This window comes from Xiphias gladius, chromosome 8 (genome assembly GCF_016859285.1).
Source record: "Xiphias gladius isolate SHS-SW01 ecotype Sanya breed wild chromosome 8, ASM1685928v1, whole genome shotgun sequence".
Classification (NCBI taxonomy): domain Eukaryota; kingdom Metazoa; phylum Chordata; class Actinopteri; order Istiophoriformes; family Xiphiidae; genus Xiphias; species Xiphias gladius.
The window spans coordinates 22156052-22183386 of NC_053407.1; the positions used below are offsets into that span (position 1 = coordinate 22156052).

At 40.3% G+C, this 27335-nt stretch overlaps 1 protein-coding gene across 5 annotated transcripts in view; it reads left to right on the top strand.

The window, feature by feature from the left end:
• Positions 1 to 21904, top strand: part of tmem117 (transmembrane protein 117) — a 42309-nt gene extending 20405 nt beyond the window's left edge. For 3 of the 5 annotated variants that reach the window (XM_040132477.1, XM_040132476.1, XM_040132478.1), the window contains exons 4-8: positions 9958 to 10057; positions 13326 to 13423; positions 15470 to 15629; positions 18830 to 18959; positions 19990 to 21904. In XM_040132477.1, the coding sequence (XP_039988411.1) occupies positions 9958 to 10057; positions 13326 to 13423; positions 15470 to 15629; positions 18830 to 18959; positions 19990 to 20651 (1150 nt within the window). In that variant the 3' untranslated portion in view covers positions 20652 to 21904. Of the gene's footprint in view, positions 1 to 9957; positions 10058 to 13325; positions 13424 to 15469; positions 15630 to 17536; positions 17629 to 18829; positions 18960 to 19989 lie in introns of those variants that run through there. The other 2 variants (XR_005707918.1, XM_040132480.1) reach the window with 2 other exon arrangements.
• Positions 21905 to 27335: the final 5431 nt, after the last annotated feature.

Consider the following 27335-nt stretch of genomic DNA (forward strand, 5'->3'; position numbering starts at 1 on the left):
TGAGACATTAACATATAATTTATATGCGTCTAACGTGCAAGTCACACAGTCACCATTCATATTAGCTGCATCAGTTGTCCAGATATAAAAAGTAGCAACCATAACAGCGTATTATACAATTATACTAGTTGACACTACCAAAAAAACCCATCCATAACTATTTGCTTTGGATGTGTGTTCTGCACTGACATCAGTTATTCATCATTGTAGAGCTCTGCTTGCAAAGACAGATGGTGCTGTTGTAAAACGAATGAGCCTGACCCTTCTAAGACACCTGGTCTTTTTCTGGACACACTGACCCCCCCCCCCCCCTTTTCCTGTCCCTCTCTCCCCATTTGTTTTCTTTCTGCTCCAGCAGTGTGTCCACCAAGGACCCGGGCCCTGCCAAAAACCATTAGTTTTCACATCTCTGTTCAAGACCGACATGTAAGAGCAGTGTTCACACTCTGCCAGGATGCCCCTCAGAAGAAGGGCTCCAGGCTGGGATAGCATGTATGCAGCAGAGTGGGGGGGGTGACGGAGGCTGGGAGGGAGGGAGTCTGTGGGGAGTTTGAGCAGTGCTCCAGCCCTGATGATGCAGTGAAACTTATGTCTTTTGATCTATGCCCAAGCTCTATTTGCATGTTCCACCCCACCACCCAACTCCCCCATTCCTTCAACCATTCCCTCACCCCGCGGCGAGGCTGGTGTAGTTTTCTCTTTTGCCACAGCACAAAGGAAAAGTACAATATCCCTTTGTGGCTGCAGCTGGCCCTCTGTGGGAATGAATGGTGTTTTTTCCTTTTCATTTGTACTGAAAGAACAAGCTGCTGTAAGGTGTTATTACTGCCAAGGGTTTTTAAAGGGTAGGTATTTTGGCATGGGTTAGTTGGCTTTGACATCTAGCCATGATGATGCACTGCAGGGGATGCTCTTCTGGTGGCTACACAGGGCGTCCCCCCCCACACACACACAGACACACACACACACACAGACAGACACACACACACACACCAAACACATATTGTTCACGTCTCACACTTTGCTAAACTATGCTGTCGGGACATGTATGTGTATGTGGGAGCGCGTGTCTGTGTGTCGGTGTGTGTGTGTGTGTGCGTGCGCGCGCATATGCATATGAGTTTGTGTGTGTCGTGGTAGGATGGGGGGTTGGCGTCTGTCTCCCTGCTGTCTCCCTGACCTGATGCTGTATGCTGCCTGCGCCCTTCGCTCATTAATATGCTTTAATTTTCTTTGACCTTTCAGTTGGTCTTGAGCTTGATTTAATTAAAACTAGCGATACATCCACAAGGAAAGAAGATAAACTGCACCATCAGGACAGTAAACAATCATTGATAAGAGAGTGCATATCTTTTTGGTTGAGAGGTATTTATTCATGATTAGTCGTGTTAAATCAGTTCATCAGAGCCATTATCTCCCAGCTGAAAGAGATTTCTAGACTGTGTAATCTTACACATGTCCAACAGTGTGTTAGCCAATATTTAAACAGCCACTTCTAGGTCAACAGCTATCAACCTGTTACCTGGCTTATGTCATATCAGGGGGGAAAAAAAAGCCCTGTCCCTCGTGGCTCCCTGGGAGCTGTAATCCACACTTGTTACCAAACCCTCACATCTGGGCTATTTGCATTTTAATGTAACTGTCAGATTAAGAGGGGGCTGTTTGTGTGAAACCAGGGGAGTGTGACCGCCCAGGGAGTTTGACGGGCTTCATGAATGTTCTGCCACGCCGCACAATCCCATTCCGCCATCTTACGGTGCCATTACCAGCCGAAATCAGCCCCTAATTAGATGGTGTTATTTAATTAAGATGCCCCAATGCGTGGCGTACACATTAATCATGACTAATTTAGAGAAAGGGGCTGGGAAAGTATGTGAAGGTGGAGGGAAGGAGGGAGGTAGGGAGTATGTGGGGAAACTAATGAGGAACTGCAGTGGGACGGGGAAAGTAAATCTGTAAAATGATGTCTATACTTCTTCTGTTTTGTTACTCAGTAGAGGAATAAATTGATAGATGTCGGGACGAGGGGAAAAAAGTGGGGACAAATGGGCTACGGGAACATGAAGCAGAGAGTGAAGGGGTGGGATTCTGTTGGTGGGTATATTTGATGAGGAGCAGGGAGGGGCGGATTTGGCATTTGACTACAGCGATACCCTGAGCGGGATTAGACCCCATCGTGTAAGGGTATTTGTCTTTGTTTACCATGATCCTTTATGCTGCGTGCATGCCAGTCCCTCTCGTCTGTCTGTTTGCTTGTCTGGCACTAAGCTGGGGTAATACCATGGACAAGTGGATTTAAAAGGCTGAATAAATAGCATGTTGTGGTATGTAGATGCCTCCTGTTGCATGCAAGCACACATGGGACTTGCTGCCTCTGCCTACAATATGGCAGCATTTTCTACCAATCAGTTCTATAACCTGGACTTTGGACTCAACACCGAAATGTATGACTAACAAGCTCTATGTTAATTTTAGATATAGATACTCATGTTGTGTACACAGTTACAGATATAGGTAGGTAATTAAAAAGATGATTAAACTACAGCACCTTCAGTTCAAGCAAAAAAGGAGGGAAAAAGGTTGAAAGACACAAGGGTTAACGGCAGTGGCGAGTCCATTGCTGACCAAAGGTTTCCAACACCACAAGGCATATTATGTCAAGAAGTGCACATGCGTTCATTAGTTTATGCCCACAGTTAACTCACCTACTCTTTAACCCAAGCTGTTCACAGGTCTCGTGGCTTCTAAAACCAAACTTCTTGATGGCATTAGCTTAAAGAAGTTGTAAAGAACAAGTTTGGCCATGGGGTCGTTGTTAATCATGTACGCCTTTTTGAGGACTTCTTTAGTATTAGGCAGAACAAGATCTCTGTGTCTCGCTAATAACTTTAGAGCTGAAGTTAAAGGCAACTTCTATTCGACTCTTGACCTTTTGACAGAAAAGCGGCAAATAAATTAAAAAGTTGGATATATTGCAACGAATCTTGCTACTTCAGAGGAGTTTTGTGTCGTAGACAGTGGAAGCCTGAGCCTTTTTAATAATGGCATTTGTATTTTCACCAAATGTCTGTTAAGAGATGGTGAATTCTTGATGAAGATTGTCTAGGAACGTTATGCTAACATGATACTATTGGGCAAATGCTTTTGATTTTGATTTGTGGACATCTACAACTTCCAGTGAGTCTGTCTTGAACCGATCTACTACTGGATATATAGTATTAAGAACATGTGTATTCTCAGCACATTTTCCTTTTTTTTTTTTTTTGCAGGATTTTTTGGGCATGTAGGATAATAAGATTAGTGATTGACGTGATTAGTCGATCAACAGAAAATTAATCAACAACTATTTCCATAAACACGAATTGTTTCCTAGCAAAAATGCTCAACATTCTCTGGTTCCAGCTCCTCGGTTGTGACATCTCACACTTTTGTTTTCCTTATGTGATAGAAAACTGATGCTTGGCTTTATCCTTGGCTTATGGACTGTTGTGATGGTCATTTATCATTTTCTGGCATTTTGTAGACCAAATACTTAATCGGTTTATCGAGGAAATAATTTGCAGACAAATTTACAGTAAAAATAATCATTAGTTTCAGCTCTTATTTAAATAATTACTAGGAATTTGTGTTTTAAATATACCAATTTGCTTGTCAGTTTTGTGACAAACAAAACACCCACAATACCTTTCTGAAGCCATTGTCAGAAACAGTTTTACAATTAGACCTTGATATAGAAACCTGTTGCTGTTTGTACATCGCATTAAATGTCTTGCAGTTTAGATTAATTGGTCTATCTTTGCCTCCTCACTCTGCCTCTCTCATACTTACACACACCCACGTCTACTTTCCAAGCACATCTCCTGCTGTCTTTCACACCCCTACACATCCTGCATGTTACGTTGGTACCTCAAAAAATGACTCATTACATATTTAACAAGTGTTTAGTGTAAAGCTTCCCGTCTAAAGTAATTTTCTCTTCTCTCAGAATATCTTTGAAGCAGACTGTGTGCTACATGAAGCAGCGAAGACTGTCATTTTGTCTCTGATTATATTATCCTGCTGTTTTCTGGGGCAGAGTGTAGGAGCGTCAGCGGTGGCCGTGGCCCTCCACATACCTCCCTGTCATATAAAGAGCAACAGCCGCAGTTTTAAACAATAAACATCATAACCGTGACAGCGGTGTGTGTCCATTGGGGATATATGTGTATTATATTCTAGATTTGTGTAAATGTGCATGGATGTGTTGATGCTTTGCAGCAGGACAGATAGATTGTCCATGCATGTGTGTGTGTTTGTGTGTAGTACCACTTAACTACACTCCATTCAGTCTTGTCATCTGTTCCTTATGTTTCACCATAACAACTAATATCTCTGATAACATTTCATTTCCATCATTTTAAGCTCAACTTTAGGCATGTCTTGTCACCTCGTTGTATTACTTTGGTGCTGTTCTGTGTCAAAAAAACAAAAAACCTATGTTTTAGAAGCAATTAGCTTCTTACCAGTTGTCTAAAATGATGTTTTTACTTTGTGTGTACGTGTGATTTCGAGTTTTTTTAGATAAATCACAGGATTCAGTTTTCCTCTGCAGCGTAAGAAAATGTTTTTGCTACTTAAGCAAAAAAAGACCATTTAAAACATTAGGTTTTCTGAAATATGCATTGTCTCATAACTGAAAACAGGGCTTTTCTTTCTTAGCTCAAATAAGATTGACATTTTAGAGATCCATAGTTTTCAAAGGACAGTGGTAAAAGACAACAATATTTACACAGTCTTATTTGGGGTGTAATGTATACCTGGGGCATGCAGAGACCTGGTTATTCATCTCTTTTTTACATCATTCTAATATTATGCATGGTTCTGATCATCTGTGTGGGTGCATGAGTGTCTTTGACCTCTCCGCATCCAGCAAATTTGACAGTTTTGCACAAAGTGATTTACCTCCACAGCTGAGGGTGAATTCAGTTTTGTTTCTGACCGCCTGGACTCAGCTTCATTTACCTTTTTTATCTTCATCTTCTATGATGGAAGATGAGAGCAACAATAAAGTGTATCCTCTGCATTACCACTGTTAATACCTCTGTGACTTACTTTTATCTCAGCATGTATACCATCGTTATACTGGTAATCATCATACATGTTTTTTCTGAACTGACTAACAACTACGTAACTGGAGTTGAGGACGCACCTGCGAACACATGGCAGAGAATGATCAAAAACCTGGAGAGAATGTTTTGGACACAACAGTGTCTCAGTCGGGAGTACTCCAGCTAGCATACCCAGGTTTCTCAAACCCGAATCCGGTGTTTACATGTGCAAAACATAACCAGGTCAGGTGAAGTTATTTGTAAAGCAAGGATCACGGGGTAAACAAAATATCAGACTCTAACATGGGTGACTGTTTCTAATTTCCAGTCAATGTTGGTACCTTTTGACCATGACCACAGCTGTTCCCTAACCTTAACCAAGTGGTAATCATTGTAGCCATGATGTAGAAAGTCCCCTAAACTTAACAAGTAGTAATGATGATTCCCTAAACCCAACCAAGTCTTTTTTTTTGCCTAAACCCTACCAAACCTTAACATTAGCATTTTCACATCATAAAACAGGTTTATTTTTCAACAGTGATTTATAACAGTTTTGGAAGGCACAGACAGTGTGTAATTCTAAAATGATGTATTTCGTTAATTAATTTGGAGGACTTGTCGGGGATACTAGTGTGCTCAGTGTTAAGGTTCAGGCAGACCTAGACCTGGAATGGATGGCCTGATACAGTGCTGGCCCAACGGTATTCACTCCCTTTCCTGAGCTGGGGGAATGATAAGGACTAAAGAACTCAATCTCCAGCCACTTTAATACAATACGTGGTCTGATTCTGTGCTGAGTGATGAATAAAGATTGAGGGTTTAAGTTGCCTTGGGAGAAGGTATAGTGAAAGGGATGATGAGTGTGTACTGGCAGCTTTATGCTCCCTGGTAACTACTGCTGCTCAGCGTTGTACACTGTAAATACGACGTTAGGTACTGTAGTGCACAGGGACGAAACAGGCAATGCACTTCAATGTGGAGCCAACCAAGGTCAAAATTTAATGTTATGAACAAGTCCAGCCTTTATAAAGCAGAAGAGGCCACTCAGTTTCCACAGTTACTGAATCACTGGCTGTCTGACAGAGAAAACAAGTTTATTAAACCCAGCGTGAAAGCATATGCGTCCAAGTGGAGTAAAAAAAAATTTATAGAAATCAGTGTATTCGATGACAAAGAGTAGTGAAAGTTCTCTCAGCACGCTGTTTCATAAGTTTAATTACCAGGGCTCCCATGGGCCTGAAATACTTGAGTTTGGGACTTTGATTAAAATAAAATGAAACCATAAATCAGTTACTTTAAATTGGTGAATAGATGTAGTTGTAGAAGTACTTGGTATGACATTGCAAAAGTGTTTTTGGCACTATGCCGCAGTGTGGACCATTGATGAAATGGGAAAGCACAACTGTAGTGGGAAGACTTTCATAGGTTTAGATGTAAAAACAAATTCTCTACGGGGCAACTCCATTATGAAAAGTCCTTTTTCATGGTGAAACTGGATGGTTTCATATAGCCACAGTAGTTACACATTTAAAGGAGTAATCAACACCATATTTTTTTAGTTATTTTTGTCTGATATACATTTTATAATGTGGCAGATGTACTGTGTGTCACCACATATAGAGAAAAGCAATCAAACTGATGCTCAGCGCGTTGAACTCCGTGAATAGTATTGTGTTCTGTATTAAATCTTAAAAACGTAACGTGAAACAAAAAGCAGTAATTAAAAGTTAGTATCTAATTATATTGGGGTTTTAAAACAATATGCTTCGAATGATTTTTTTTTTTTTTTTTGTGAAACAAGAACATGACAAGATCATTTCTTCAATGCTGAAACAATTAGTTGATATCATGGATTGGTCAATCAAAACAAAATTAATCTCAAACAATTTTGCTAATAATCATTTCAGGTTCTTATTAAGTAAAAATGAGAAATATTTGCAGGTTTCCGTTTTTTCAATCATGAGGATTTCAGCTTTTCTCTGTTTTGTATAATTATAAATTGAATTAGCGCTGGCAAAATTCATTGGTTAATCGATTAGTCAGTTGTCTATTGTCATTTGATTGGCCATTAGTTTGATAATTGAGGAATTAGTAAGTACCAGCAAACATTCATTGGTTCCAGCTTCTTAAATGTGAGGATATTATATAATATGAAAGTATACCGAATATTTTTAGATTTAGGCTTGTTAGATGTATTAAAACAAGCAAATTCAGTACAATATAGACGATATAATGGGTATTTTTCACTTTTTTCTGACCTTTTTTTTTTATAGAAGAAACTATTAATCAATAAACAAAGAATTAATTAAATTGGACAGTTGGTTAGTCAAAGTGATTTCAAGATACTTACCATTATTCCTGACTGGAGTGAATATAGAGTGAGGGACATGAGCAGTGATAGCTGAACAGACAAAGAAAAGAGCTCCATCAGAATAAAAATACAATGGCAGAGGTATTGTTCCAACTACAAGCGTGTAAGTGAGCAGTCAAAAAATCACAATGACTCCTCGGCACCAAAGATGTCACCAAAATCGAAGAACAATGATGTTGCAGGTGACCACTTTAATGCAGCAGTTAAAATGGCCTTTTTCACTGGCTAATGTCAAACCAGGGTAACAGCCAAACATATAACTCTATAACTCTGTACCCTCTGTAGCGCAAAATTGTAATTTCTTGCATGTGATGGAACAAGACTTTAAAAGGCATTGAAATGTCCTTGAATATTATGTCTGAACAAGTGTGGAAAACCTGATAACATTCCACAGAGGGTCAAAGCTGGCTGAGCCGGCAGGCTGGCACCGACACTGCCACTGGCTCTGCGATTAAGCCACGGGAGCCATTTTGGGGCTGATTATTCACGGTGCTACTGTACTGATGTTCCACCACACTGAATTCTCTCATTAGGTCAGCCGGCTCTAAAGGCCATTAAATTTTCAGTCAGCATGAATAAGTCAGGGAGTGCTGCCTCTGATCATGCAGTGCGAAGAGTCCCCAAACTCATCATAGGTACTCTGCATTAAAAAAAAAAAAAAAAAAAAAAAAAACAACCCTCTCTTTGAGGAGCACAGGGGTAACATTTGATCAATTAAATATGTGAGAAGGGCAGGGGTTGGCAGCAGGGTAGTTTTTTAGATTGAAAGCCTAGCTTGTGGTGCCAGACAGCATTTCCAGAAGTATCGATTAGAATTTCGCTGCGGGTAAATGACTCCCAATGGGATCTCCTTGGTAACTGGAGCAGTTCCAAGCCACTGAATGTCTAACTGACTTAATGCAGATATAAATTGCCATTCCAATCACGGACATTTTATTTGCGGGCTTGAGTGGGGCAATACGTCACCTGTGGTACTGCACGTTTTCGTCAATAAAATCTTGTCAAATCTGTTAAACGCATGGTTCATTGATGACATATGATTTATAATGTTTCCTTCCAGGAAAGAGTATTTGTTGCACATGTGCAGTACACAGGTAGTTGAAAATTGTTTGCATTTTAGGTCACTGGCTTGCCACAGTTAATCATGATTGTTCTGTTTTGCCTGTGAGCATTTATTATGCTTCTCAGATCTGGACCTATAATAGGAAAAGGCATGAGCAATTAGCATTAATCAAAAATGAACACCTATTAAAGCTGCTACATTAACTAATAGCTTAAAAGGATTACCCTCCACTGCTTTTCAGCTGATTGTTTAGCCTCGTGTGACAACGACTCATTTACAAAGTGAATAGCACGCCAAATGGAACTCCTACTGCAATCAGCTAAAAGATTAAATAAAATGAAAGATATATAGAGTAACCAGCACGAGCGAGGTTGTAAGCGAGAGCCCCTTTGTGCAGTAGAAAACATTTTTATTGGTGTTTGCTGGTGGCCAGAAAATGACCGGGGGAAAACAAAGACGAATGGAGCCATTGACCCCTTGAAAGCACAGCCAGAGCCCTATCCATCGCCATCTATTATATTCATGAGTGTGACCTGTGGGGGGTGAGAGGCGCCCACCTGCTCCACTCAGCCTCTAAGACATTGGCTGCCAGGAGATCAAACAGGCCTCCTCGCTCCCCTCTGTTCTCCTCTCTCCCCAGCGCAAGTCCCATATAGGAGGCGACTGACCCACTTTTCCCCCCTCCCTGTGCTATTACCTGGAGAAAATGGAGTGATGTGCTGTGTGTGTGTGTGTGTGTGTGTGTGTGTGTGTGTGTGTGTGTGTGTGTGTCTGTGTGTGTGTTTGTGTGTCTTTGTGTGTTGGGTTGGTGGGTTTGCGGGGCGGAACAAAAGCTTCTCATCTTCACTTACTGTACAGAGATGAAGGCGTAACTAGGACTCCAAAGAAAGCACGTCATTTCTTATCAGATACTATTGCATGTGAGATTGTTTCTCTAATGGTGTGTCTTGGCCCAGCCTATGCTTCCTTCTGTGCCATTGCAGTTGATGTTAAGTGAGCTCAGTCAGGTCCAGTGCATCAACAGGAGGGATCTCATTGGGTTGGTACTGTTGATTTGAAATTCAACTAGACACGAGACAGATTTGCCAAACAAATGGATGATTTGTCAAACACTGCAGGACCAAATGAAAGCAGTGATACTGCATAAATTCCATTGTGCTGGCGTAAATTGTTTACGATCCTCAGGGCTTTATGGAAGGTAGAGCCATCACTCATTGTTTTCACAGGATTAGATTGATATTGATTGATTCTGACAGCTAGCATCATGTTACTTAGTGACAGTGACTATTCTCTCTTTCGCCCTCCACTGACTCTCTGTTGGCTCTTTTTGTTGGTCCTCTTGCCTCCTACCTTTTTCTTCCTGCCTTTACTACCCTCATAACGTACACTACAATTTTTTTTACGTCCTTTTCACTCTTGATCTTCTTTCCTTTCAGGGCTCACATGGTGACAGAGTACATGGGCATCAGGAATGAGAGTTTTATGAAGATTGCTGCAGTGGGGACGTGGATGGGAGACTTTGTTACTGCGTGGATGGTGAGATTCCAACACTTATGTATTCTCAACATGAGAGCAGTTTGCATTAATCAAAGGGAAAGATTTATTTTATATCATTGAAGCTTTAATTTTACTAATGCATTATTAAAAACACATGACCTTAAAGTAATATTTTTAGCCTTGCTGGTAACACAGTTTGGTAACTTACATATATATATATGTATATATATATGAGGATGAATCTCAGTGGTTTTGGTGATCCTCTAACTTATCATCTATCGTCACAAGATCAAAATTAAAACCTAATTTCATGACAAAGTAACACTTGATCTCCAGTGGCTGAAATTAATGCCCATCAAGAAGGCATTTTACAAATGCTAAACATTTGTGTGATATACCAACATGATAAACAATTTTTTATATTGATATAGAAGCAAAAATTCTTTCATTACCTTACTATGATATATATATATATAGATATATATATATATATATATATATATATATATATATATATATATATATATATATATATATATATATATATATATATATATATATATATATATATATATATATATATATATATAGATATATATATATATAACCATGTTTTTTCCTTAATAGCCGAAGGCCAAGTTCCCAAATGTTAAGTGTTGTCTTAATGCAAACCAACTGTACAAGACCTTAATAAACTACGGTCTAAAATTGGCAAAATCTTGATTCAAATCAACGAATCTGACATTTTTTGATTTGACATTTGCTTCCAAGTTTCAGAAGGTGACAGTTTCCGACACACGGGCAGACACATCTCAGTTGGTACAAAAAAGGAATGTGGTTTGATACGTAGCCCTAGCTAAATGTTAGCATGTGAACTTGCCAAAATCTTGCACGCTAACATGCTAAATGTTTTATGCTTAACATCAGAGTGTTAACATTCAGTGACATTTAGTTGTATTAGTTACTATGTTACATCAACATTTAGCTCAAAGCACAGCTTGTGACTAATGAAGTGCAGCCTATGCCGTGTACATGTCATACTGGATTTATCGTGATTACCAGTGTCCGACTTGGAAGTAGCGTTCACGTAAACATCCAAATCATAGTCATGATGGTTATGAATTTTTAGAAAAGCACCGATATATCCAGTTTGGTGTTTAATAATATGGAAGTGGAGTTTCAAGGAAATGAAACCCAAATTTAATGAATATATTTCTCTCCATGGAAAGAAATTTTAACCCTGAGATGACTTCAGGGTCATGGAAATGTTTATTTCCATAATCATGGCAATCTTTCCCATCCCTACTATTCATCCCACATGCTGTGACCTTGGTATTAGGCTGATGAAAATAAAGGAGTACATAGATACACCCTTTCCAATGAGCTAGTTAGCAACACTGGCATTCCTGTGGCATCATTTTCTCGGGCCAGACTTCGTATTCTCTGCCCACTGGTGATAAAGATACAAGAATAGCATTTATTCACCCACAGTTTGCTTTTCTTGGTTACTCTTAGTTATGGTGTTCATTTCACAAGTCTTAATTCGGTTCAAAGTTTATTTATGACCATATAAAATCAAGATACACGGTGAAGCCGTTCTTCACACACTCATCTAATTTCTCTGTCGGGTGTATCCCTCTAAACCAATCCAGTTCAATCCGCTACCCAAATCTTTAGGGTAGCATGTGGCTGTGATCTAAGGAGGGTCAGAGGAGACAATAGATGCACAGGGAGGGACAAGAGTGTATTGGAGGAGAAACCTACCTCAGTTAATTTGTCAACATAAAGAGAGGAGGAGAGCTCCAGCGGGAGTGGACTACCTGTGGTGGGGGGAGCGGGGCTCTGACACCTGCATGCACACGGCTAAGACAACTTGACAAGCTCCCTCACAAGTCACATTAGTATTCTACAGTACGCACCGCGGAGAGAGAGAGAGAGAGAGAGAGAGAGAGAGGGTGGAAGGAGAGACAGGAGTAAGAAACAGAGGTGAAGGGGAAAGGAAAATGTGGAGGTCTGGTCGGAGGGAGGACAGGGGAAGCAGCAAGTGAGAAGGTGAATCGGGGAGACAGAGATGTTTTTGTGTATGAGAGAGAAAGAGAGAAAGTCAGGCCATGGCAAAGTGCTGATTCCAGAAATTACTCGCAAGGCTTTTTACATTCGATTAATTCAACAAGGCACTTTGAAGATGACCTCTGTGTCTCCTATGCATAGCAGATTTACAGTGCGTCTTCAGTACATGTGCGGGCAGGAAGTTTCTGTTTTTGTAATGCTGCAACGCCACAAACATCTCATAGATTGCCTGACTCAGATTCTTTTTCCAACATGAGTTACAGTATCTGCACCGAGGCACTTTATTGACAAATTGACCATGTCTCTGCAGCTGCTCTACGCAAAGAATATAGTGGGAACTTTTATACTCGTTCAAAAAACGAAGCTCTCTGATACACCCCTACATCCATATAGGAAAATCTACTGTAGAATACTTTAGACGACATTAACGTTGACAATGTGAAAACATTATCACTAACTTATATAGGAAGCGGAAAGATGGGCACAACCACAACATTAATAATGAAACAAGCCAATATTTATTGATGGTAAGTCTCAGTATATTTAATTACACATGACGTGTTATTCAATATCAGTCATTCAATATTTAAATTTAAATATCCATATAATTACATTTTCTGATGCGTGTTTATAATTGCATCATTTAGCATTATTTATTATTAACCGTTTGTTAGCATATGTATAATTAAAAATGAGTGTAATCAAAGTGTATTGGTGGACCGGAACGTGGGATAGTGAATTCCTGTAGGTGAACACTGTCAACTGTACACTTTATCTAAAACCAGTCAATGATTTGCCATTCCTTTTTTGGTTCCCATACACCTACTACGTGGCCCAAAGTATGCGGACACGCAAACGTACACCCATATGTGATTGCTGAACATCTCCTTCCAAAATCTTTGGGCATTGCTTTGATGCTACAACAACTTCCCTTCTGCTGTGAAGGCTTTCCACAGGGTTTTTGGGACCTGGATACAGGGATATGCTCCCGTTCAGTCACTAGAGCATTAGTAAGGTCAGGCACTGATGTTGGGAGACGAGACCTGGCCAGCATTCCAGCTCACCCTACAGGTATTGGATAGGTTCCTGGGGTTCCCTTTGAACAGAGCCAAAGTAGCTGTTTTTCCTTTTTTTCTGTCTTTATGCTGAGCTAAGATAATCTGTTTTATGGATTGAAGTCCTCTACATCCAATTAATTCAGTTAATTCAATCATTTTATGCACTTTCATCTCTGCAGGTGACAGATATGATGCTCCAGGATCAGCACTACCCAGACTGGGGCAAAGCAGCCAGAAGATTTTGGAAACAAGGCAACAACCGGATTGTTCTCTTCTGGTATGCTGGCTTCTCATAATGAGATAAAATGTCTGTGAGGCCATGTATATCTGTCTCTGCATGAACATGATCAGATTTGAACTGCCTACTGGCTCACAAAATTCATTATACATTCCTACGACGCTCTGTAGATGTGTGTTTGTGTGTGTGTGGTATGTGGTCTCTCCAGCCCATTGCAGGGTTACACGCAGTCAATAGCTGTGTTAATCTTCCTTCACTCAGTGTCAGCACCTTTAATTAGAAGAACAGGGTGAAAATCAATGGACACAGCAAGGTCGTGGGGCGAACTGGAGCCCTGCCTTTTACTTTTCGTACCACAAGCCGTGACCCTTAAATAACTGCTAAACAAATGCTGCAAACCATGTCTGATATGCCCATTACAAGAAAGCCAAGAAGAATTGTTCGTGGTTGAGATGTATTACACCACCAGTGCATGGTCCCAGCGGTGTTCATTCACCAAAGTGGCTCAGTGCTGTCAGTCAAATGTGACATGTGAATGCCTTCCGCAGTGATTCATTTTAGGGCCACAGTGAGAAGTAGGACATGTGAGTAAGAGGATAGGGTTGACACAATTTGACATGTGTTTAATATGTACACAAAGAGCTGAAGACATAGACATCCTCAGAGACAGTTTGGCCTCGGTGTTCAACATTGCCATTGGCAGAATCGATTTACCTGCGATTGGAATGCAAGCGGGCAATTGTTCCGTGAATTTTCCTGCAGCCTGTCATTTTACTGATCGATGCCCCCGACTCGCACTGTCACAATCAATGCCGGATTTGACGAGCTATCATTTGGAATGCAGAGCTTGAAATATGACCGATAAATGTGTCGCTGGATATGTCTTGTCAATATGCGCTGAAGGGTTGTGGCAATTACTAGAGGACAGTGCCAAAAGCAAGGGCTATGCTAAGGAAAAGAATCCCACCGTGGAATTATGAAAACCCTCCAAATTTCTCTCCCTAACAGCTGAAATGGGATAAGAGCTGGGATGCACTATCTGCAATGCAGCCAGCTGACGTGTGGTGTGAGGACGCGCACAAGACCACAGTAATCACTGGGTGACATTGAGACAAACACATAGTGGAGAATAATACTAGCCTTTGTCATTGTGCCTCTCTGAAGATGGCTGAGACATTTTCCAGTAAACAGTGAAAGCAGAATTACTGCAATATGACATTTAAAAAAATTGCAGATTGTGAAAAAACACAGGAAAAAAATGAAACACAGCAACGACTACTTGCAGGCAAATGAAATATTTTGGCTCATGTTAAATATGTAAATACATGGAAATATGTATGCAGTGGTGGTTTTGAATTGCATTGTCTCTGCATCCACAAGCAGACAAACAGACACAGTTTTCACCTGTGCACATTCATCTTCCTGGATGTTTTATCTGCTGCCATTTTTCAAATCCAGGTAAAATTGTTGTTCAATACATTATTGAATCAATGAAAAGAAAAACAGAATAGTGCTTGATTTATCTTTTCTTGTAATTGACGTTGGTGGGTTGTTTTTCTTCCAAGATATACAACATCAACACTGCACCTCATCTAGATTGAAGTTTTGAAGTGAAATGATCTTTTTTCAAGGTCTTTTACTTTTTAATTCACATAATAGATTTTTCTCTTCTGCTTTTTTCTTTCCTCTCCTTGCCTCTCCCCTTCCCTTTTTTCATTCCCTCTCCTTTTTCCTTTCTGTCTTCTCCTTTCTTTTTTCTTCCTTCCTTCCCCTCCTCTCTCCTCTGCCCCCTCTCTTCTCCCTTTTCCTTTCTCTTCTCTCCTCTCCTTTCTTTTTTTTTTCTCCTGTCTTTCATCTATCCTTTTCTCTTTTTGTTCTCCCCTTTCCTCCCCACTCTTCTTCATCTTCCTATGTTTCTTCCTTTTTTTCCTCTCCTCTCCTCACCTCGTCTCTCTCCTCCTCTCCTCTCCTGCCTTGCTTCCTCTTATTTCCTCCTTATCCTGTCCTCTCCTTTGCTTCATTGTCCAATCCTTCCTTTCATGTCATCTTTTCCTCCTCCTCTCCTCCTCTCCTCTCCTCCTGCAGGGCAGTGCTCATCTCTCTGACGTCGGTGGTGGTTCTGGTCATCAGTACCGACTGGATCAGCTGGGACAACCTGAACCGTGGCTTCCTGCCCAGCGATGAGGTCTCCAGAGCTTTCTTGGCCTCCTTCATCTTGGTCTTCGACCTTCTCATTGTCATGCAGGTATGCCACTCCCCTGTGGCCAATTAAAAAAAAAAAAAAAAAAAGGGAGCTGGGACATCTCTTGGCTTACTCCCATACCCATCTTGCCAGTCCCCCCCCCCATTCATCAATGGGGCACTGCGGCACAGAGCAGCGAGAGGGGTGGTTGATCACTCCCAGCTGGCATGGACATAAATGCATACGCGCACACACACACACACACACACACACACACACACACACACACACACACACACACACACACACACACACACACACATTCACCAACAAATATAGAGATATACAAACTGTTATTTACTCCTTTAAATCTCCTCTCTTTCAGTCCCTTTATTCCTCTTTCCCAGACCTCAGCCATGAACTCACCCTTTCCTCCCCTGCTGCCTTGTAAGCCTAGTTTATTTTTCTTTAATGATGACTCACAAGATTGGAGTTTTTCTCACTCTCTCTTGCCCCCCGTCTTTTTTTCCCACCCAATGCTCTCCCTCCCAGAGGAGAGTGTAGATCAATAAAGCCTGTGTCAGTGGCTCATGAATATGTTAATGTGTTTGTCTGGGCAAAAGAAAAAAACACATAACTGTGTGTTGAAGAGAAAGAGGGAGGTGTTTTTTTTTTTTTGTTTGTTTGTTTTTTTTTTTTCCTCTCCTCATGCCCGCTAGCCAGGAGCCAGAACCTCAGGCCAATCATGTATGTGGTTTGACTGCAAGCCTAATTCAACACGGCTCGGCTCCTCCAAATGCTTAATGAACATATTTCACTAGGCCTTGTTGGTGGGTATTAGGGGACACGCTGCAAGACTAATATTTGGTATCCCCCAAATATACGTTTCTACTCTGTCGATTATGCTAATTACTTAGAGCCTGTAATTGCATGGGAGAACATCTTCTAGTGTTACAAATACACCACTCCACGGAAACCTGGCAAGAACACCATTATAAATCCCCATGGGAATATGTATTAGACCAACTGTACCACTAAAAGTGATTTCTAGACTTATTTATTGAAACAATTAATTATTATAAGGAGGGCTTCTGGCTGGTCTTGACAGTAATTACTTCACACTTTGGTGTTTTTCTCATTCATTTACTCAATTATTGTGAATATGCAGATATATAGAAACAGCTCAGCAAGCTGTTACCAGCCACAGAACGTGACGTCCCATGAAGTGCTTATTCTGACTCCTCCGTTTGACTCCCCGAGGCCACTCTGGACCTGCGACTCCTCTCTCCCTTTAACTCAGTGGTCTATCATTCCCCACCCACATGGATTTGTTTACGACGGGCCCTTCTCATTTTCTGCGCAGTGTACAGCAAGCACATTTACTACAGTTATTTATGAGTCGAGTTAACTAGCACCGTTACAGGGCCCATCCACTGGCGGCCATCACTATGTTCCTCCAGTCGATAAAAATTCATTCACCACAGCCCTCCCAACAGTTTCATTCACCTCCATCTTGGAGCACAGGGTGCCGTGGTTAATCTCTTACCTCCATGAGAAAAGATGGGCATCGTTGTTCTCAAACTAATTAATGCCCCAATTAATGACCTGTCTGGATTTACCTCCAAGCTGGGTTTTCCTTTTTTTTTTTTTTTTTTTTTTTTTTTTTTTTACATAGTTTTGTGTATAATTGTATTGTAACTCTGCATTTTCCCATCTGAGTGTTAGATTTCTGTGTCCTTTCTGCATATAGCATATAACATTTACACATGTAAATGATACACTGACAACCCTCTGCCATTTTATTCTTCCTATATTTGTAATAGAGATTCATTGTTTTGTGGGAGGGAGGTGCCTGCCTTAAATGCCATGCCTGTTAGTGCTATAGCAACAGATACTGCAGTTATGGAAGAGGAGAGGAGGACTTAATTAATATCCTGGGGGCCATCACCAAGCTGTTACGCTTTTCATAGATATTGGCATGGGAGACTCTGGATCACACGAGGACATAGTGGATGCAGACATGTGGTAATTTCATGCAGCAGGACGATCTGTGCAAATAAAGGTAACCAAGGGGAAAGGTAGCTAATCTGAAATTTAAAAAAAGGAATTATATGACATGTTTTTTTTTTCAGTAATAGAGATGTTTTAAAAGCTCATTTGTGAGATGATTAAGTCAGCTCAGTAGAAAGAAACAATTTTTGTGACTTCCATTAGTTTCATCTATTTATTTTATTTACATGCTAACCAGTTACAGTTACATAAGTTAATGGACATTTTTGAGTGCATAAAAAATATAGATAGCATCGATGAGAAATTTAAACTGTACTTCATTTACTGTAAAATAAAGCAATTATGGCAATTATGTAAAATAAAAGACATTAACTTCTTAATGAAGGAACCATCTCCAGCATCAGATGTTTCAAAGTTACCCCTTAATGTATGTACATCAGTTACAGGCCACAAACAAGTTGCAAGTTGCAAAATGTAATATTTAATTGTTACCTCAAATTGGCAAACTGTTGTATTAAAACTTACAGAACATTTTTTTATTTCCTGTATCTTGAATACAACCAAACCATCCGTCTCCAAGCTTTGGAGATTCTTTTTTTTTTTTTTCAGATAAACTGAATGATTAACTGTCCCTTTTAAAATTCAACAGTTAACTGAAAAATACCCTTTTACAATGCTGAAAACAGCATTGATTTATTAGCCCATGAAAAGCTGACGTTTTGGATATACCAGGTTTTCACAGGAGAGTGGTAGTTCTAGAAACATATACTCTCTAAATTTTATTGCCACCCATAAAAATGTATTTCTTGATGATAGTGAGTGCTTTTTGCTGAAAGCCACTATCCACCAGATATAACCACATACTAGCAGAAGGAGCTAAGTGACACCACAGGGCATGGGCAGATTCTAAATGTCAGTTTGGGGTGCCTGTTGATGTGTTTTGACGTGTTGAAATCCCAGTGCACATTAGTACACTCCACAAGCCTGTAAACACACAGTGTAGTCTAGAGTCTACAGCGGACCACGTTTGACCTCCAGTCAGTGTATGAAGAGACTCCACAGAGACTTAATATCAGCTAATATGAGAGAGTTCAGTGAAATGTTGGACATCCAATAAAGCATGATGCACGGCTGGCATTGTTCATGTCAGTACCTTAATTTAAATGTGTTCAGTTTTCTTCAGCTGAGGCTACAGTATAACAGTAGCAAGCTAATTTTTATATGACCTATGTGTCTCCGCATGTGATCTTTAGGACTGGGAGTTCCCTCACTTCATGGGTGACCTGGATATGAATCTACCAGGGATGTCAACAACGCATGTGAAGGTCAAGCTTCCTGTCTGCAAGCGTATCTTTAAAGAGGAATACCATATTCATATCACAGGTACAGCTGCCGCATACAAAGAGCAGGGTAAACTCATTGTTTCACGAGGAGTACATGTAGCTTCCCTAAACAGTTTTTAACACCCATATTCATAAACTGATTGAGTAGCAGAAAGACATCAAAATGTCCACTAGGTTAGACATATTGCAACTTTGGTGTATTTCTGACTTGATCTGTGAATACCAAACTTGCTGTGGCTGCTCTAGTTTTCCAGTTTCCTCTGTTGGGAAACACGGGGATGGTGAAACCACAGCAGCCATTTATAATTCATGTGTAGCTGATGTGGCAGGTGCCACCACCACTGCAACTTTTTTTTCCCCTTTAACTCGTGTTCCTCCCTGTCATGCAAGACACGTCTCTCATCATCTTTCACATTTCTGTGTCCTAATGTTCTCGGTGAGCGAGTATATTTCCCATTTAAAACCGTCCTCCTGGGTTCTCCATTTTGTCCCGCCGCGTGCACACGGCAGCTCACAGCCATCAAGAGAAGGCAAAACCAGTGTTCCTGCGTTAAATGTTAAGCCATTCAAACGTTCAGTGATTCGCGAAAGGTTGTTAACCTTAATGCGTTGCATTTCCATTAAGCATCATGGAAATGGCTCCGGCGCAACGTGATTGGTTTAACTAAAAGCTTATTAACAACATAACTCAGGGAGAGGAAGGGAGCGGTGTCACGTATTCCCAGGAAGACATCTGTCTGCCATCAGTCAACCTGGGGAGATGGCTGTCTCGTGGTAATGTAGTGATCTCGTTAGAAGATACTGTGGAAGAAGTAGCACCTGCAAATGGATCTATTTGTCTCAGTGCATGAGCTCTATGCAAAGAGACAGGGATTCCTGATAAATGAATGTGGCAGAATATCTGTCTGTGTGAGTCTGCTCTCTAAATCTTGTTTGGATTGGGCTTGCATTGTACATCAATCTGCCTGTCTGTTAAATTATTTGTTACATTGCATGCATGTTTATTCTTTGTTTGTTTGTCAAAGATGGCCCGGTTAGCAATCTAATAGAAGTCACGTGTCATGTTACAGGTAAGTGGTTCAACTATGGAATCATCTTCCTTGTGCTGATTTTGGACCTTAACATGTGGAAGAACCAGATCTTCTACAAGCCATATGAATATGGTCAGTATGTCGGGCCTGGTGAGAAGATCTACACAGTGGAGGAACCAGAAACACTCAGGGACTTCAACCACAGCACGCTCACCTACGAGTGGCGCTCCACCAACATTGACCCCAGCACCAACCTGAGCTACGTGGAGCGGGACATGTTCCTCCACAGCCGCTACATCGGAGCAAGCCTGGATGTCAAGTGCCTGGCCTTCATCCCGAGTCTGGCAGCATTCGTCCTCTTCGGGTTCTTCATCTGGCTGTTCGGGCGATTTCAGGACAGCGAGACCTTCACGGAAAATCAAGACAAAATGTACGAGAGGATAAAGAGGAAGTCGCCGTCAGAGTACAGCAAGGAAATGGGTGTGACGCCAGAGGAAATGCATATGACCATGAGCGATAGTTTAAAACAACCGGGGACGCCCATGCTTCTCTCAGTGGATGGGCCACATTTTGGAGCGACGCCCTCCACAACCTCGACTATTTCCACGGAAACCCGAGAGACTCATCCGAGCATTGTGATTGACAGTATGGCGCAGGAGGAGCCAGCAGTCTCTTTTGATGTCCACAAACCCTCTCCGTGACCTTATGAACTTCTGAGACTTTGAACTATATAAACTGCAGACAGGTTGAAAAGGGGAGCCTTGGGAGGGATGGGAGTTGGTCAAGATGTTGAATTGTTGCTTTTCTTCGGACAAGACCAAGCTGCAACAGAAAGATGTTTAACACAATTTGTCATGAGATTCAAGAGAAGGACAAAGTGATATTTACCATGCTAATGTGATGGCTATTGCAGTTGTATTAATATATTTTTCTAAACCAACCTTTTTAAAAGCCCCCCAAACAATTGCATCAATTCCGATAATAAAACACGTCTTTTCAAACAGAATGCAAAACTTAATTGACATGGTGCTCGCTCCAGTTTTTGCATTTTCGTAATTAAATTTTGCCATGGTAAACTATTTTGGTGTCTATATCAGAGGAGTATTTCTACAGTCTTGAAACTGCAGTATCACATCGGTGTTACAGCTGCAGTAGTGCCTTGATATTTCATATGTTGAGATATGGATAGAAACATATTCTGACTCTCATATCATACTATATGGACAGTCGTTACCTCGTTTGGTCGTTAGACTTTACCATTTTAATTCCCATGTGATGTCTTTTACACAATTTTAAAATGATCACTTTTGTTGAAATGATATGATTATGAACGTCAATATTTCTTAATGACCTTTTGACATCCTCTCACTAGTTGCAGAGATAATAAATGCAATCAGCAGAGATCAAATAGCAAACCAACGAGCCACCTCATTGCTTATGTGGCTGCTGCACCTAGAGTGAATACCAACAGAGTGGGAAAGGTGGTATTGCCCTTGGAATAAACAGGCCATTGAAGTGCAGGGGAGGCTTTTGCTCCAAAGCTCGGGGCTTCTTTATGTCTAGATAAACCTTGAAGGTTGTAGATGCGGTTTTGCAGGCTTGGTAATTGCATGAAAAATATTTATTTGGATCATTATCCTCCTGTAAAAAAAATCCTTGATTTCAGACACAACTGAAACCTACAGCATTTATCTTTACACTCGCTTCGAAAGTGTTCACTGCCTTTTTACATACTTGTCTTTGGTATGCAGTTTCTTTAAAATACAAATATTTTGGTCCAAAAAGTGTCCCTTTTTTTCTGTAAAGTGCAAGTACCAACTGAATCGTTACATTAGTACCTTTTTCATGTTAAGTTTATCATGTATAAAGGAATACTTTGCATATATTTGTGACCGAAGATGCCAACTAATACAGTATTTTCAATTATGCTGCCTAAGAAAATATGCTAATTTAAAAGGGATAGGGATATATATATATATATATATATATATATATATATTCATGATGGTTCAAGTGGAATGATATTATGGGCTCTTGCATCACTCTGAATTATAATACACTGTAATGTACTCTAATGTCTTTCCCTAAAAAGAGAAAACTACTATAAATAACCGCATCCATAGCTCCCCAACACCACAATCCTGAAAAAATCTTGTTCAGCATTATTCGCTTTCAAAGTAATCTGCTTTGTTTCTTTGGTCTACCCTCAAAAGACATAGCAGTGCCCCCCTCAGCAGTACAGGAATGTGGAGCCTGGAGTGCGCAACTGGAATTGTACTGCAAACTTTTGAAGTGCTTAATTATAATCAATTAGTAAATTGATGGATTTTTAAAAGATTTTTTAAATCAGTTAATTACATTGAGGGATTTATATACTCAAATAATAATAATAATAACGATGATAATTAAAGATTATTTAATTTGTTTCTAAATGAGTCATTGTCCTTATTCTGTCTTTAAATGATTAATTATTAAATATTAAAATGGATTGCAACATTAATTCAAAAAAGGCTTTTAAATGTGTCTTCTATGTTGGTCAGACAGAGCTCTGATTGGCCTGCTGCTACTTACGGACATATAACACTCTTAAAACACTCAAAACACTTGATTTTGTTTCATTTTTAGGTGAGACGCGGCTCACGTGTCTTCAAATTAATGAGACGTGTCAAACATAAAATGGAAACTTTAAATGTTTGACATAATTTGTAAATATTACAAAGATGGAATAAGCAAGTGGATTTTTTTTTTTACTTTATAAATACAGCATTTAAATATAGCTTTAAATTATTTTTGTAAATGTATTAATTTATTAATCGATTATAGTTAAACACTGTTAAATTCTGTAATTATTCCGGTGGCACACTCCAGACTCCATGCACTAATGCTCTGTGTGTGCGCGTGTGTTGGGCTGTGTGTGTACATTGTGGGGGCTGAGGTGTCCATTTGTGTACAGTGCATGTTTTGTGTGTATCTGTCCGTCTGTCTGTTGCGTGTGTCTATGTGTTTGTGTGCGTCTGTGTGCATGTGTGCACTGTAGGCTTGTGTAGTGTTTACTACACTTGTTTTTGTCAAAGGCCGTTATGTGAAGAGGTCAATTTATTTAGCATAAATTGGTTTGCAGCCCAGTTCTGTAATTATCCTTTTATACATAACAGCTCTTTGAAGACATCAGATATTAGTGTTTAACCAAAGAGTGGAACCTCTTTGGACTCCAAGGGGGTCCAATATGTTTGTAATGTATTGTGTCTAGGTTAAATGTGAGTGTTTCACACTTGTTGCTCATACTATTTTCATTGTCTTGTGTTGCAAAACTGACTCTTCTCCTTTCAGTGTTTGCTCAATGTACTGAACGTCTGCTGAACCTTGTGTTACCAATAAATTAATACATTTGTTACATACTCCGATTGGTTGCTGATCTCCTTATGTAATTCCCAGAGAGAAAAGTTCTTTTTCACGTTTTTCTATATGCTTGGGAAATAGTTGCCAGGCAACAGCTAAGGTCAAGCTTCTTGCAGCTGCTGACCCAATTAATATGGGCGATATGAGAAATAATGACACTATCTTCACAAGGACACTTGAATATGTAGCCTGCATACACGACACCCAGCTCAGATTACTATGAGGGGTTGCGAGATGATTAACGGGATAGGAAAGAAGGAAAAATGTGCTCTGCTACAGAAAAATTATGGTAATTTCTTCTAATCTTTTTCCAATTTTTCACTTTTTAGCCAAAGTAGCAGTGTGGCTCTAGGGATGGCAATGTTGGTCAGTCTACCACTTTGGTCCAGACTGAAATATCTCAACTATTAAATGGTTTGCCATGCTATATATGTATGTGTGTGTATATATATGTATGTATGTGTGTGTGTATATGTGTGTGTGTGTGTATATGTATGTATGTGTGTGTGTGGTAAATGTATGTATGTATGTGTGTGTGTGTGTGTATGTGTGTGTATGTATATTTTTGTGTGTTTATATGTATGTATGTATATGTATATGCATATATATAATACACACAACTAATACAGAGGATATCTCAGGGCACTTTTCATATACATTTTTTACAGACACAACATTCCAATCCTGAGATTTACTGTTCAAATAACACTCAGCACTGTTCAACATCAGACCAGCACTGCTCTCCAACCACTAATCAGAGTAAACCGAATTATTACATTAACGTCAAGATGCCTATCTGGAACATTGGACGAATCAAACCAAAACTGAAAACAAACTTAATTGCTATCTGGCCGTAAAACATGAATGTACTGTAAATTGGCAGACTATCTCTTTACTGTCAGAGATAAAAAGCAGAGACAGATCCCCAGCAAATACAGACTCAGTGACCACAGTCTACCCATAGAGAAGGGATGACACAAAATGTTGTGGCAACTAACAAAGGAAAGAGCCTATGGTCACTTTTTTCAATTATTCTTTTTTTCATCAATTGAATTGAATTGAGAGAGAAAGAGAGTATTTAGAGCTCTAAGAGCTCTAAATACAGTTAAAATAAAAATTTCTAACAGCCAAATTCCAATTAAAGTCTGGCCTAAAATATTTGATAGTGTTATCCTGTCCATTGGGTTATATGGTGGTGAAGTTATGGCGTCCACCCGGTCACCATGACTTTACCCGTTGGCATAAAGACCCAACAGAATCTCTACATGCAGAAGTCTGCAGATACATTTTCCACGTACAAAGAAAAACACCAACAAATGCCAGAACTCAATTTTTTTGATCTCCTTAAATCCAGCCCCCCAGACACCCTCCATTCCAAAGCCCTACAAAGCCCAAGAGCTGAGCCCAGAAATGAGTGCCCTTATGTCAGTTAGTGCTGAGACTAACTGCCCCCTCTCAAACACACTCTGACCGGTCTCACAACAACAGGGCTTTTCAAACACCGGTCAGAGTAAACTGAATTATAACACAATGTAAGGAAACCCATCTGAAACACTGGAGAGAAGAAACTCAAAGTCAAAGTAGATTAGAGTGCTATCTGTCCCTAAACAGAGATTATGAACTGGCAGAATATCTCTGAACTGTCAGAGATAGAAAGCAGAGGCAGATCCTGACCAAGTACAGGTTCGGTGGCCAGAGGCTGGCAATCGAACAAGGAAGACACGAAAAACCATGGCAACCGAAAGACACAGAACATGTGGTCACTGTTCAGCAGGTGAGGATGAGACGGAGATGGACTTCCTCCTAAAATGTGTCATTCAATGAAAATAAGGAAGATTTACTTTAACCGGTTCATTTCTGTAATTCCTAATTTCAATGAACTAAATGACTTCTCAAAATTAAAAATACTCCTAGGAGGGGGAGACAGGGCGTATCAACATGCCACAACCTGAGGGACAGTGAATGACCTAGACACACACACAAACACACACACACTCGCACGCATACAGAAATTAATATACTGTAAATATAAAATCAATACGTACATGTATATCGATCTTGGTGTTATTTTATTGTTCTTTTTTGGCAAAATTGAATGTTGATGCTTTGGCAACATTGTTTTTTAAAAACTTTCATAGCTATAAAGCACATTTGAATTTGAGAGAGAGAGAGGGGCCGGGAGGAAAGAGAACATAGCACAAAGTTCCACATAGAGAGATGTATAGTAATAATAATAGAAGAAGAAGAAAACTAATAATAATTGTAAAAGAAGATGGTGACTACTACTGATAACAATTGTAGTGGTGGGATCATGGGGGCAGTAGGTGGTTTGCAGTCACAGATCCAGACTCTACAGATCCAGGGGCAGAAGTACCTGCAGAAAGCGACAGGAAGAGAGAGGAGAGAGACGAGAAAGCACAAAACTACGGGGGAGAGAAGAAGTCAAGGTAGTAACGAGCATTGAAGGGATATGAATGCATACAGATGGAGAGGAAGAGGAGGAGAGAGGAGCTCGGTGCATCAAGGGAAGTCCCCCCGGCAGTCTAGGCCTATAGCAGCATAACTAGGGGGTGGTTCAAGCCAAGCCTGAGGCGGTCCTAACTATAAGCTTTATCAAAAAGGAAGGTTTTAAGCCTACTCTTAAATGTGGAGAGGGTGTCTTCCTCACGGATCCAAACTGGAAGATGGTTCCACAGTAGAGGAGCCGGATAACTGAAGGCCTCCCATCCTACATTTGGAGACTCTAGGAACCAGAAGTAAGCCTTTGTTCTACTGGGGTAGTAGTGTACTATGAGCTCTTTCAGATATGATGGTGCCTGACCATTAAGGGCTTTGTAGGTGAGGAGGAGGATTTTAAATTCTATTCTGGATTTTGCAGGGAGCCAATGCAGAGAGGCTAACGCAGGAGAAATATGATCTCTTCTCCTAGTTCTTGTCAGTACTCGCGCTGCAGCGTTCTGGATCAGCTGGAGAGTATTTAGAGATTTGTTGGAATAGCCTGATAATAAGGAATTACAATAATCCAGCCTAGAAGTAACAAAAGCATGGACTATTTTTTTCTCATCTTTTTGAAACAGGATGCGCCTGATTTTTGCAATGTTACGTACGTGAAAAAAAGCAGTCCTCTAAGTTTGTTTTATGTGGGAGTGAAAGGACATATCCCGATCAAAGAGAACTCCAAAACTCCTTGCGGTGGTGCTGGAGGCCGGGACAATGCCATCTAGAGTAGTTATACCATTAGATAGTGTTTTTGACGTGTAATTATTTTCCTTGATAGGAACAACAGCTAGTTGCTGTTAATGGTAAATTTGAAAGAATACCTACTGTGTGAAAACCAAGTAGTTGTATGAACACCTGAGGTCTTACTGTTGCTTGTTGTTTGTCTGGGAAATTTCATTGCCAGAGAGTATTAGCTGTTTGACTGAGGCCTCTTCCAAGTCTGCCATTCAGCTGAGAAATGAGATATTGATTTTTGGAGGACCACGCAGTAATTGAGAGAACACATCAAAACTGGAGTTTCAAAAATGTTTGTAGGGTGTTGGTGCCTGATGCCCTTGTTGTGTTACCGGTGTATCGACTACTTCCTCAAAGCAGTGGATGCATTTGTGTTGGCAACGTTCATCATCGATTTCGCTCTACTTTTAATCAAATTTTCATGACGTTTTTTTTTTTCATGTCTTGGGGTTTAAACTCTCTGGAGGCTTTTTTTTTTTTTTTTTGACACATTATTTTTATCACATTATTTACTTTTTGCTCTATGCACATATCTTTTACCGCAGAATCAGGAAACACACAGGAACTAGTGCTGCAAGTGTTGTACCTACGGCTAAATATAAACCAGAAAAATCCCCCAGAGGAGGAGAGCCACAGCATCTGGAATCTCCTCTACTGTCTCTGAGCTATCCTGCAATTAGATCAGTGTATCATGTCCTAGCATGGCCCATCACTCTGTGCTGACAGCTCCGTGACTCTGGGAGACCCTGTGA